General features: G+C 35.8%; 1 protein-coding gene across 1 annotated transcript in view; it reads right to left on the reverse strand.

The window, feature by feature from the left end:
• The window catches only part of LOC145675845 (venom carboxylesterase-6-like), a 64115-nt gene that overhangs the window by 26570 nt on the left and 24402 nt on the right, over positions 1-13143 (reverse strand). Inside the window, exon 6 of the mRNA XM_081746581.1 lies at positions 5388-5553. Within this exon, the coding sequence (XP_081602707.1) occupies positions 5388-5553 (166 nt within the window). The remainder of the gene's footprint in view (positions 1-5387; positions 5554-13143) is intronic.

A 13143-nucleotide genomic window follows, 5' to 3' on the forward strand; every position in this document is an offset into this window, starting at 1 on the left:
TCTTCGATCTTTGGAATTACCATTACGTGGTTGTGGTCGTTTATTGTAATTGTGGTGGTTACGATTCCGATTTTGCTCGTGGTTAGTGTTCTGATTACGAGAACATGGTCGTCGATCGTTGTTGTCACGATCATTTGCATGTCCCCTGTTCCAATTACCGTTTCTTTGAGCCTTGGTATTATTAACTTTCTGATTGTAATACCTATTCTGATTATTGTTACCATAACCGAAAGATCTCTGATAATTTTGAAAAGTTTGATTCTGTCTATTATTAGGATTGTTACCCTGCGTATGTTTTTCCTCTCTAGTTTGTTGGAAATACAATGTTTCTAATTTCTGAATGGACGCCAAAAATTCCCTAATATTAGTACAAGAATGTAAATAAAGTTCCGTACGAAATCTCTGAGGTAACATATGTATAATATCTGTTAATATCAAATTCTCGGGTAATTGCGGTGTCAATTCTCTAAGTTTATTAAACTGATCTAAAGCAAAAGCATGTACTGAATCATGAGTCTTAGGATTGAATCGAGTTGCTTTACAAGCTGACAGCCTGTGCTGTATCGTCGCGTCTCCAGCGAAAGATTCGACTAGCGCTTTTTTAACTTCTTCTAAAGTTTTAAATTCCTCATTACGTGTATAGTACCAGCTTAAGGCTACACCCTCCAATACATGAGGTATGGCTTGTACTAAGGCTTTTTCTGACAATTTTGCAACTTCCGCGGCTAATGCTAACTTGCGCAAATATGTATGTACTGACTCAGTAGCCGGATCACCTTTAAACTTAGGTAAATACGCAATAATTTTCGGTGTAAGATGGTCTTTTAATTTACTAGTTTCTACTTCCCTATGTCTAGTTTCACGATTATTACGTCTAAAATTTCTATTAGTAATGAGCTTAACATGAGTTTCGTCACTACTGCTAACTTCACTATGTTCAGTATAAGCTGAATCACTGTTAGGTTGGTATCCGGTTCTAACATGTATGTCACTATCGATAGTAGGTTCCGATTCCCGTGATTTGTTTTCGATTCTTTCTACTTTTTGGTATACTAACGCCAAATCATGCCTAATTTCTCCTATTTCACGATGTGCTGTTTTAATTTCAGCGTTGTTCTCGAAAGTCTGTTCATTTTTAACTTTAACGTGATAATCTAACTGTCTAATCTCTTGGTAACACATCTGAAGTGACCCTTCGTTCTTTCGAACCTGTTCTTTTAAATCTACGACTTCGTCGTGTATTTCGTCTAAGTGACTCTCAGTTTCTCTGTGCGCTACGAGACAACGTTCTTTATTAGCGTTACAAATGGTGTGATTAGCCTCTATCTGTCCTTGAGTCAATTCTAACCTTTCGGATATACCCCTTAAATGATTTGTGTTTTTGGTTACTTTCATTCCCATTGAATGTACGTCGCGGACTATAAGTTCTATGCTATCTCTGTTTTGCTGAATAGCTGTTGTATTATGTTCGATTCCCCTCTGAACTCTTTCAATATTTTGGTCTACTTTGTTCTCTAACGCTTGTATTCTATCAGCTATTTTCGTAGTTCCCTCATCGCATTTAGTTTCAACTCCTTCTATTTGTGTCTGTAATTTAGCAAGATTTTCTTCCTGACTATCTAACTTTTCTCTTATTTCTGCAAAGTTTTCCTTATTCTCATTCAGGGCCTGTTCATTTTTCTTAAAATGTTCTCTATTTTCGGCTTGTATTTGTTCAAGTATCTTAAGTATGTCAACCTGTTGGTGAGCCATAACGAAAATATAATTACTAATCGCAAATAATAAATGTAAATGAAATTCAAATAAAATACATACGCTACGGAACACAATATGAGTACGAAAATACTAAATTTTACTATTATTATTTGTATTGGGACAACCTGTAAAAAGAAAATATGATTAGTAAAATTTCCTGTTTCAATATTATTAATACTTATTCATATGTAACTACTGTCTCCATGCACAAATCACTGACGGTCTTGGCTCGTGTCGCTAGTTCGGGCGTCATTAAAATTGCTACCTACCGTTTCCCTTGGGTGCTGGCTCACGAAGAACTCCCTAAGAAAACAGCTGATAACAATCCTGGTCCAGGCTCATATTCTGTTGGGCGCAGATTAATAATGTTGAAATGTGAACAGTGATTTGACATGAGCCACGTTGATGCTTTTGAGACTCAGGTTGTGTTATACTTACTTTTGCGTATGCACACGCATACGTACACGTAACTGGCAAGCCGTCTGCTCGCAGGAATTCACACACACATGAATGAAGACGGTGATATTTACTTAGGTAAATTCCTATTTATTGAGTATAGATATATGTGGGTACGGAACAAAAATATATATATATATTAACAACACACAAAATTCTCACTTGGCAGAGCTAAATGCTCAAACAGAAGAAATTGCTCTACGGCAATCAAATGAGCAAAATGAAGAATAAACTTTTAACACTGCATGGTAAATGTAAATATGCACACACTCTATATGAACACTAGAAACATAGCCCTTGTTTGAATATCACTAGCACTATATATTCACTCTTCGTATTATGCTAAGATTTTCAGTATGTGATAATGACGAGGGAAAAAGGGGGAATACTGCTGATTGAGGTATCTTGATTCCTCCAGAACATTACATCTCCAGAAGGTATTTATTATCTTGCTTCATATCCTGTATATATTAATGTAGCACTAAAAAAAAAATTCTTCATACTATCCTTCTTTACGATGTCTTGCACTGCCTATTCCTCCAGCAAACTTTTCCACACTCTCGCTACAACGGATTCTCCTTGCTAACTTCTCGCTTCTGCTCGCACTTGGGAATAACCCGTTTCGATACTCAGGGTTGACAATGCACTATGTAAAATAATAAAGGGAATGTTAATGTTTGCCGCATTCATAGACATTGCCAATGTGTCGATTTATAATAAAGAATATTGGCAACATTTAATTTGATCCCGTGGGAAAGAAGCTTTGAAATAATAGTTGAAAAAGTGTAGCAGTCTTAACTAACAAATTCTTCCCATGGTTATAGATTTTTATGCACTGCTGTTATAGGTAAAATTGTTCAGTGGAAAGAAGCGAACAATGGTAACGGTGTGTATGAGTCATCCCACCTACGACTCCTGCAGGATAGGAACGCTTGTTCTCACGGTAGGAAGGATGACGTAATACGAAAGCATGAGAACACGATAAATACAATATCATTCACACACAATATCAACTTCGTATCCAAAAATATTCCCAATGTTAATAAATGTAATTAAGAAAAACGTATATGCAAAACAGTCATGGTGACGAAGACTATAAGTTGGAAACTATTTTACAGAAAGAAAAAAATAAGTTTGCTACGACGAAATACTCTGTTGAGACGATGAGCGTTGCATTGAAAAACAACAACTTCTTTGTTCTATCGTGAGAAGCGATAAGAACGACTGAAGAACACCTGCATACACAGAACGAGTTGAAATTCTCACCAAAAGAGAAATAGCTTTTAGTTGAGTAAAATAATAATTTCGTTGCATGAATAAAAGTTAAAAAGAAATACACTGGTCGTCCAAAAACATAGTTTTGTGGCCGGGCAGACGGTCACAAATTCTACGGACAAATTTGATATTTTTCTAGGGGGACCCAACTTTATGTTTTTCTAAAGGAGGAAAAACATTAATGCTTGTCCTCCTAGGAAAAGTTCCAAGTTACTGGTGTCATTGAATGGCTATCTTCATTAACCAGAGTTAGATTTTAGTGCATATTTTTGAAATTATAAGCGTCCATTTGTCCGTAGAATTTGTCCTACATTATTTTCCATGTTTTTACTGTCTGAACATCAAGTCTGTAGTGATTACAATGAGTAACACAATACAAACTACAGATTGGCGTACATTACGTGTAATTAATTGAAAGATCTTACTATCTCTTGAAAAAATCAGCCTAGGAGCTAGTGTACGTGCCTTTGGTCCATGAGGTCCTAAGTTCGACTCACAATCAGTAGGAGAGCACAGATCACACACCAGAGTTCAGATTCTATTTTAGGGAGGCCCGGGTTCGATTCCCGGCGGGAGCTCATGTGGTTCGGATTCCACGTTAATCAGTAGGCGCACGTCTCATATAGCCTCGCTGCTGAACGGGACGTTAAACTCAAAATTAACTCAACTCAGATTCCATTTTAAATTGTAAGTCTTCTTCTGAGAAACGAACGTGGAATGTGTATTAAAAATTAAAGAGTGACAACTATCTAATTATTATAAATAGGGTCAAATGGGGTAATTGTGAAACAAAAATCCATACTTTTGAGTGTACAGAAAAACCTGCTTGGGATAAAAACACGAAAAATACTATTATACAGAGTGTTTCAAAACAACACCGATGTTTGGGAGGTGATTCCCCACACCAAGATAAGACGAAAAGTATAGACCAACCTAGGTGCACAAATGTTTCCTTTCTGAGTTATAGGCTGCCGAAAACATGAAAATATGAACTTTAAAGGTCTATAACTCCAAAACTATGGGAACTACCGTAGTCAGATCAAGACTTCACTTTGGAACTAGTATGTACCCTATCCAAATGTCCATGTTTCAGAATCCTGCCGTATTTCCGTAACAATTTTTATAGATGTAGTTGGTGAGTACTTCAAATTATATGCTCGTAGTCGAACTCCCTCTATAAAAATTGTTGCGTGAGTACCTTAGGAGTCTGAAACATGGATTTTTGGATAGGGCGTATATTAGTTCCTAAATGAAGTCTTGACCCGACTACGGTAGGTTCCGCAATTTCGGAGCTATTTACCTTTAAAGTTCAGGTTTTTGGCAGCCTATAACTCCGAAAACAAGCATTTGTGCACCCAGATTGGTCTATACTTTTCGTCTTATCTTCGAGTCAGGAATCACCTCCCAAACGTTGTCCGTGTTGTTTTGAAAAACGCTGGATATTTCACCCTTGATCTCGAAATTTTTCAAGAAGGATCTGTACCGCTCTTTCATAGTTTTTTTTTTTTTTTTTTTTTTTTTTTCAGAACCATCAACAGAACAGACGTGCTATAGGATTACTGCAACTTTCACATCATTGGCAATAATCTGCCAGTTGCATTAAAGCACTGGCAACTTCATTAAACGACAACAGAAGATTAACATACGGTATATCTATTTTGTATTCGTTGTAATTAAATAGCTGCCACTATTAAACTTCTAACCTAGAATCAATACCTTCCATCAATTCTCACTGTTCACTTACACGTCATAAACTCGAATATTGAAGAAAGTATTTCGCTTTTACAGAAAAGCCAGAAAGATTTGGTATTTTTTTATTCTCAAACATTACTTGGATTATAGTGAAAGAAATGAAACATACAAAATGTTCTTATGTCTACGTATGTAGATCCAAAAAATACCTGCTGTTCGCCCAAGTCCTTCTGCTGTAACTGATCCAACAATCCAATTTACATTCAACATTTCTCCGTCTTTCAAAATTTTGTAAGGATGCTTTGCAAAAAATGGCTGCTTCCCTGCTAATTCCACTGTTGGAGCGAATACCACAAAAGGAATAATGCGCCATACCTAAAACAAAAGTTAATGTACTATTAATTGGTATGAATTAAAGAGCTGAAGAGGACAATCGTGAGGGTTCCGTTTGATCAGATAACCTGTTTGAACTATGTGAACGAACTAAAATGGTAAATAATAGAGATGCAAAAAAGCCGGCTTTTTTGAATCGATGGTTTTTTTCACATAAAAAGCCGGCTTTTTTGGGAAAAAAAACGAGAATTTTGGAAATTTTGGCTTTTTTCATTTTCATGATTTTTCTATCTAAATAGCTTTCTTATAGTATATTCTATACTTAGATAAGAATTCCATGACCTAAATGCCATATTTCGCTCTAAAATTCACCATCAAGATGGATGGAGCACATGTTCTACGAATTAAAGCTAACATGAAGAATGTAGTATTTGAGGGCAATTTTAGAGGCTATTTAACTTTATTTTAACTTTTGAGTTATCGATATTTTTTCTTCTCGATATCATTTCAGTTTGTCGTCTGTTTCATTTCTAAGAGCTTAGTACTCTAGCTTCTAACGCAGAAGTTAAACTTACGTTTTTCTACATATCCGTCAAAGCGTACGTTTTTCAATATATCCGTCTAACCGTACTTCCACATTTCTGTTATACTGTAGCTGTGCAACGATTTAGCAATAATTTTCCGGATACAACCTTGAATACTAATTTATACAAATAATCAGTAGCGGATTTAGAAACGTACTTTGGGACGGGTTTCTCTGATTGTTTCATTTTCTAAAATCTCCTAATTTTATTTGGGAGGAGCTTGAAGTTTATGAGTTCAGGCATAACTAATACTGTATTTCGTTTCGTTTATATATTTAGCGATAATCTTCCGGATACAACCTTGAAGATCATTTTATACTGAGAATCAGTGGCGGATTTAGAAAAGTATTTTGGGAGGGTTTTTTTCTTACTAATGTTTAGTTTTTCTAAACATTCGTAATTTTTATTTGACGGCAGCTTAAAGTTAATGAGTAAAGGCATAACTAATAGATATTTCGTTTGTTTTAGACATTCCGTAATTTTGGGGAACAGGCTTCAGTCCGAAAGACCGCCCCCCCTAACCCTCGCAAAACCGTCACTGCTGGTAATTAGTAATAATAACGATTTAAAAACAATAAGAAATGAAGTCAGCCAACTCACAGTACACACACTATTTCTACTTCATAGATGGAATGAAGAAAAGTTTTGTCAGAATGGTCGAATGCTGAGTTGAATTCCGGACTTGTCGATAGAAGCGCAAAAGCTCCAGTCAATCATGTTTGTTGTGCAGTTGTATTTATCTTAACTTAAATATATTCCGTAGTCCTTTTTTTGTGTGTGTTGGTGGGGTGGGGAGAGTTCCATAATGATATGAAGGGTGTGAGCCAAGAACATGGTAACTAACAAATTTTCAATTGCTGAGTTACGCAGCATCAGATAGGCAGCAACGCATACCGCTTCGTTTAATCCCTCATGTATAGACTTATGTGAAAAATCAGCTTTCCGACTTTCAAAATGGATTGTGCAGCAGAAAATTTCTAATTGCTTATAATAGTAAAATTATGGGTTACCATGTTCTTATCTCACACCCTTCATGTTCAATCCCTCTTGTTAAAAATACAGAAAGCTTGAGGACTGAATAAACCGTGATGGTGCTTATATAAAACTGTAGAATTTCAAGAATATACAAAACCAAAAGCTCTAGGTGTGCAGCCTTTAAGTGTATCATATAAATTTAAGTATTTTTCTTATGTTTTATTTTAATTTTATTTTGTTCCAAAAAGAGGGTATGGAATATTTTGAAGTAAAAATACTACATAGAATTTTGCTACTTATTTGAGTATTTTTTTAAAAGAAGTATTTACTTTTAGGGATGGCTGGTTTACACCAGCTGTTTTTCTTCTTTTTTAAAAAATAAACAACTGGTTTAAACCGAAAAAAAAAAATAAAAGGTACGAAAAATGCGAATCGTGTGAACTTCATGGTGACGTTTCCATATATCAAACCATCTGCATTAGTTTTATTTCCTTTTCACCTTTTAATCAAGGTGTCCCATGTTCAATTCTCGGTCGAAGCACAACCCTTCTTTCATGCGTAAACAAAGTAGCGGTTCGGATGTTACTTTAAGCGAAAGTCTTCTCCTTGATAACCTCGGTATTACGTAAGGATGTTAAGCCTGAACATACGAAACGAAACTAAATTGTATATTTCTGCATGCCTGAATGCCTGTTGTTTTATAAAGAAGCCAAGGTTGCTTAAATATACTGATATAAATTGACAAAATTTATCGATTGCCTACGTAGCTTCCAACATTAGCTTGGATTGTATTTTCAATGATATGTACGCACTAAATTTGTAATTTAATACCTCAGTTTTAGCGTACTGATTACGATACGTTGACCTTTAAATTTTACATGCAAAGCAATAACAGGATTTTTTCCGTTATTGTTTTACATTTAGAGTAATGACGGGATTTTCCCGATGGCTAGGACGGGAGTTTCTCAATTTAAGAAATTTACTGACCGGACTTCTTTAAGCTTATGTGACCTCTTCCAACATAACTCCGTTGTTGCATAATAACACCAAGGCGAAACAAGCTTATTTCTGTCAATATGTGATATAAATACATAAAGCAAAATATCTAAACCCAAAAAAACCTGGTTTAAACCAAAAAAGCCTAGTTTAAACTCCCCCCAAAAAACGGGTTTTTGGCATTTTCAAAAACAACCCTGGCTCTTGCCAACCCTGCTTACTTTTGTATGTAGGAGGTTAAAAAAAATCTTATTATATACATTGGTTAATCCTTTGGAATTCATAATGTAAATATGTTGAGAAGTAAAACTGTTTGAAATATCTTTTCGAAATTCATGGTTTATTTTCGAGGTTTTATATTATTATCGGCATCAACCACTAATTAAATGACTTTTTGTGTTGTAGAGAAGCGAAACAAAATCTGGTTTATCAATTTAAAGCAGAATTTTCAAAAAAGCCCAAAATTTCCCAAGCAAGAAAGCGAAGCAGAAAAAACCGAGTTTTTTTTTCAAAAAAGCCGGTTTTTTTCCGAGCCCTTGCATCTCTAGTAAATAATAGTAATAATAATAATAAAATAATAATAATAATAATAATAATAATAATAATAATAATAATAATAATAATAGTAATAGTTTGATGCTTTTGCATACGAAATATTTGTCATTTATGAAGTTGCTAGTGTGCAAATGCAAAAAGGTGAGAATATACAAGCATATTTTTATTAACAGAACAATTAACACATCTGTTCTTTCTTAACAATTACATTTAATAATAATAATAAGCGTGGTATAATATTTCGCCTACACCCGGAGATTTGTGTTTCTTTAATTCCTTTATAGCAATTTCTACTTCTGTTCGGCTAGGCTCTGAAATTCATGATTCTGCTGTGCATTTCGCTTTCCCCACGAATATTAGTTTTTGGCTGAGTGTTAAGCAAATTATCAAAAATATCTTTCCATCTATTCAAGATGTTATTGGTGTCAGTAAGAATTGTTCCGTTGTCTCTTTAATATATACGCGCGAGATTGATATCCTTTCTTAAATTCGTTGATGGCATTGAACATTAAGCTTTCCAAAAGTCGCGTTTCTCTCTTCTTAACATTTTGGAACTTCCCCCATCTGATGTCAAAGGAATTTAGTAAAGTTATATCGTTTGGATTTTCTAGCGAACACAGTTTCGTCTATTTTCCCTTCTCCGTTAGTTTGATGCATCGCTGATCTAACCATGATTTGTTCCTACGTATTTCCGCTTGCGTCAGTTTTTCTCTTACTGAAACTTTAATGCTATCCCTAATTTGAACCCAAGTATCCTCAACGTTAGTGCTCTTAAAATCTTCTAAAAACGGGAATCTATTACACTTCAATCTTGTATTCCCCTCTTGCCTGATTCTCCTCTAATTCCTTTAAACTAAACTTCTCCGTTTTCAGATGTTGAATATTCTCCTTATTCAACTATAATCTCTCTCTTTTATTATCGCTGCTACGAGATAGTGATCAGTGTCATAGTTGGGTCCTCTAAAGCAGCGAACATCAATTATGCTAAACTGTATTCTAAAACATGATCAATTTGATCGGTGTTCTTCCATCTGGCGAGGTCCATGTGTGTTTATGAATGTCGCGATATGGCAATTTTGTTCTCTTTATGATAAGGTTTTTGGATGGTCCAAAGTTCACGAAATTAAGACCGTTGTCATTACTTTCCTTATGCAGACTAGCTGTCCCTATAACCAGTTTAAAAATATCCTGTTGCCCTACCTTTGTATTGAAATCCTCTAATAGAATTTTCATATGGTATCGCGGGACTTGGTCGAATACCCGTGATGCTTCTTCTTAAAAAGTGTATTTTATACCGTCATCCTTATCTTCTGTCAGCGCATGTACATTTAAAACAATAATATCACACCACCGACCCTTAAAAGTAATAAAAGAAAGTCTATCAATAAATCCAAACCGCTTAATTGCTGATATTAAAATAATCGAAATTAAAATGCTATTTGTGTAGTCACATACAGAATAAAATTACAAAAGTTTACAATTATTACTGGAAATTATTGCTGTCACCCATTTCGAATACTTTCTAATGTATTGAAATTTCATTTCTTATCGATAGTATGAAATGTTACAAATAGTTGTACTGTAAATTTCCATAACTGATCTCCAAGTGAATCTGTATAGCAACCAAAGGTAGTTTTGACGAGTATAACAGAAAGTCCAAAATAGCCTTTTGGAGACGACTCTTATTTGTAAAAGAACACATAATGATCGCTTTTGGCTGTTGTGATGGTCTGTCCAAGCAGCATGATAAAAAAAAAAAAAATCAACGTAGCATAACAACAAAAGCTGCGTCTCTTATATGCAAAAAAAAAAAAAAAAAAAAAGCAAGGAAAAGCTTAGTGTGATGAGTGTACACGGGGGGCGCCGAAATCTCTAGCTACGGCTCTGACCACAAATCAAACACCACCTGTGGTCGGTTCTCGTGGCCGAGCATGCTAGCGTATGGGCTAGTAATAAACTTGGTTTGGCGTGGGTTCGAACCCAGGCCAAGTGTTTTTTTAAAATTAATAACATTTTCATCATTAAAATAAGAAAAATATAATACTCATTTGCTCTTGTGCGTAATATACAATACATAAAAAGTCATTTACTTACGTTACGAAACAAAAGCTGAGAGAGCGTCAGCGAGCGAAGGGGGTTAGAAGCCCGGTAGGGCTCGTTTTGTTCCGCCTTGACCCCCATAATAATACCACGTGACATCACGTCACACTCGGGTGATGCAACTTCGATATCAATTTACCCTCACTCGCTTCCTTGTGACCAACTTAAAACAGTTAGTTAGGGTAGCACGTGAAAAAAGTGCGTTCTGCATACTAATCGTGAAAGAAAATGAGGTAAATATTCATATTTTGTCTGTCACTCTTCCTGATATGAGTAAAAGGCCCTTTCTGTAGCCCTACATACAGTGATGCAAAAAATACTTAATAAGAGTGGATTTTTTTTTTTTTTTTTTTTTTATGTCCACTTCCCCATCTCTTCGAGACTGAAGTTTTCGTACTCTTCTCGTCGACGCCTAGATTTAAAGTAAATAAATAAAAGTATATTGCAAGGATCCCCACATCACAACAGACGCACATGTCAGCTCAACACGTGCTAATGATTATAAACAATCTAGCAGACAAGAAGCCAACACAAAGGACACCGAGGAACGCCGAAAGCAGACGGACCTCACGGAAGGACCCGAGGAGGACAAATAAAAGGAGGACCACCGAGGGACTCAGCATCAGTCGTCCAACTGATCAAATCACCTACGCCGCCCTGAGGTCGCACTGGACGAGGGGTACACCTATACTTCCCGAGGTCGCACTGGACTAGGGGTCCTTTCTACAACCAAGCCTTGCGAAGCTGCCTGGAGCTGAGGGGGCTATCCTTCAAGACTCACCGAACCGGCAGGTGCCTTAAGAGAAGGGGCACCGTGCAAAACACCTATTCTCCCCCACTTGGACATTAACGAGAAAACAGTATTGTACTCTTTGTAATCAAAGACGTTTTGTATTTATCAAATTTTAAAATTGTGCAAAATAAGACCTAAAGATTGTGCAAAATAAGAAAGCTTAGATGGTGTGAGAGTAACATTTGTTCACATTTTATAAGTGGTAACCCTTTAGGAAGTCTCATTAGTAAAAATTAAAATGTTAGCTCTTCAAACTAGGTAAAAGAAAACTTAACTAGTGTACTAATTCTTGTATTAAAAAAAAAATACATGGCACAAGTTTGTTTATCCCTTAGTTTGAAGCTATGTTTCTTTTTACTTATGTAACTTCCCTCATAAGCCACCACTGGTTTCGTTTTCTAATTCAATAATTTTAAATCTAATGGTAAATGAATCAATAAGCTTACTATTTTTTGTAAAGACTATTTTTTATTTATTTCATTCTCGTACCTTCTAAGAGCAGTGTAATGAAGTGTATTACAAGAACATAATGGGCCTCATGCAGAGTTGTTCTGACGAATGATTAGTACCATACTAAAGAGTTCCACTAACATATGTTTCCTACAGTAGTCAGGCCTTTAGTATGATGCTAATCATTCGTCAAAACGACTCTGCATAAGGCGGAATAGGTTTAAATTGCAAATACAGTTTTAACTTATAAAAACTGAACGTTGCTCTAATATTAAAGATCGTCCATTCGTTCCGATACTATTGAGCACTTAGCGTAACGATTTGCGTCAACACAACGCAAAATTTGTGATTTTGGCGTAGCACTTATTTTTGTTGCGTAGCAGTTGTTGAATTTTTGCGTTGCGTTGATTGATGTACAAAGAATTTTGCCAAGACTGGTAGGACTAGCTCAGGAGAGTAATGCTCCCGGAAGTAGGAACGGAAAACACACTTCTGATTGGTTGGCGTTATCTATGTCTTGCCACGTTGCATTCAAATAGCAGAATTCAGACAATTGTTGCTGTCGGTTCTCGTGGTCGAGTGGGGTAGCGCTATATGCTAGTAACGAAAACCTTTTTTGGCGTGAGTTCAACCCCGGCCCGAGGAAAGTTTTTTAAACATTTTTTCACATTTTTATAACACTTTTTAAATTAAAATAATACGAAAATAATACTCAAAAATGTGATTTACTTACTTTTGTTCAGATTAGTAGTAGTTGCCCCGCAGGGCTCGTTTTGTTGCCCTTGTACTCCATGATATAAGGCTCGTTTTGTTCCCATTATACTAAATGATATAGATTTTGTGACCACCTTAAAACAACTGACTAGGGTAGCGCGTAAAACAGCTGGCTAGAGTAGCGCGCGTAAAAACGTACTTCCGGGAGTATTACTCTCCCGAGCGGGTCGTAGACTGGTCGGATTGATCACTATTGGGACAAATATCAAAACTTACATTACGAAAGAAGGGAAAAATCTGTAAAAGACTGTAGGGTAAAGTACTGTAGTTTTAATGAAGCAAACTATCGAATCTGACAGTGTGAAATACCTGATACTGAAAATTTACATTATAACAGAGCAAACTCAACATTTTTAGGACTTCAAATTGGATGTTTCAGTTTTTGTCCTTTCTTTCCCTTAATAG

Source organism: Thermobia domestica, chromosome 18 (genome assembly GCF_964235325.1).
Source record: "Thermobia domestica chromosome 18, izTheDome1.hap1.1, whole genome shotgun sequence".
Classification (NCBI taxonomy): Eukaryota; Metazoa; Arthropoda; class Insecta; order Zygentoma; family Lepismatidae; genus Thermobia; species Thermobia domestica.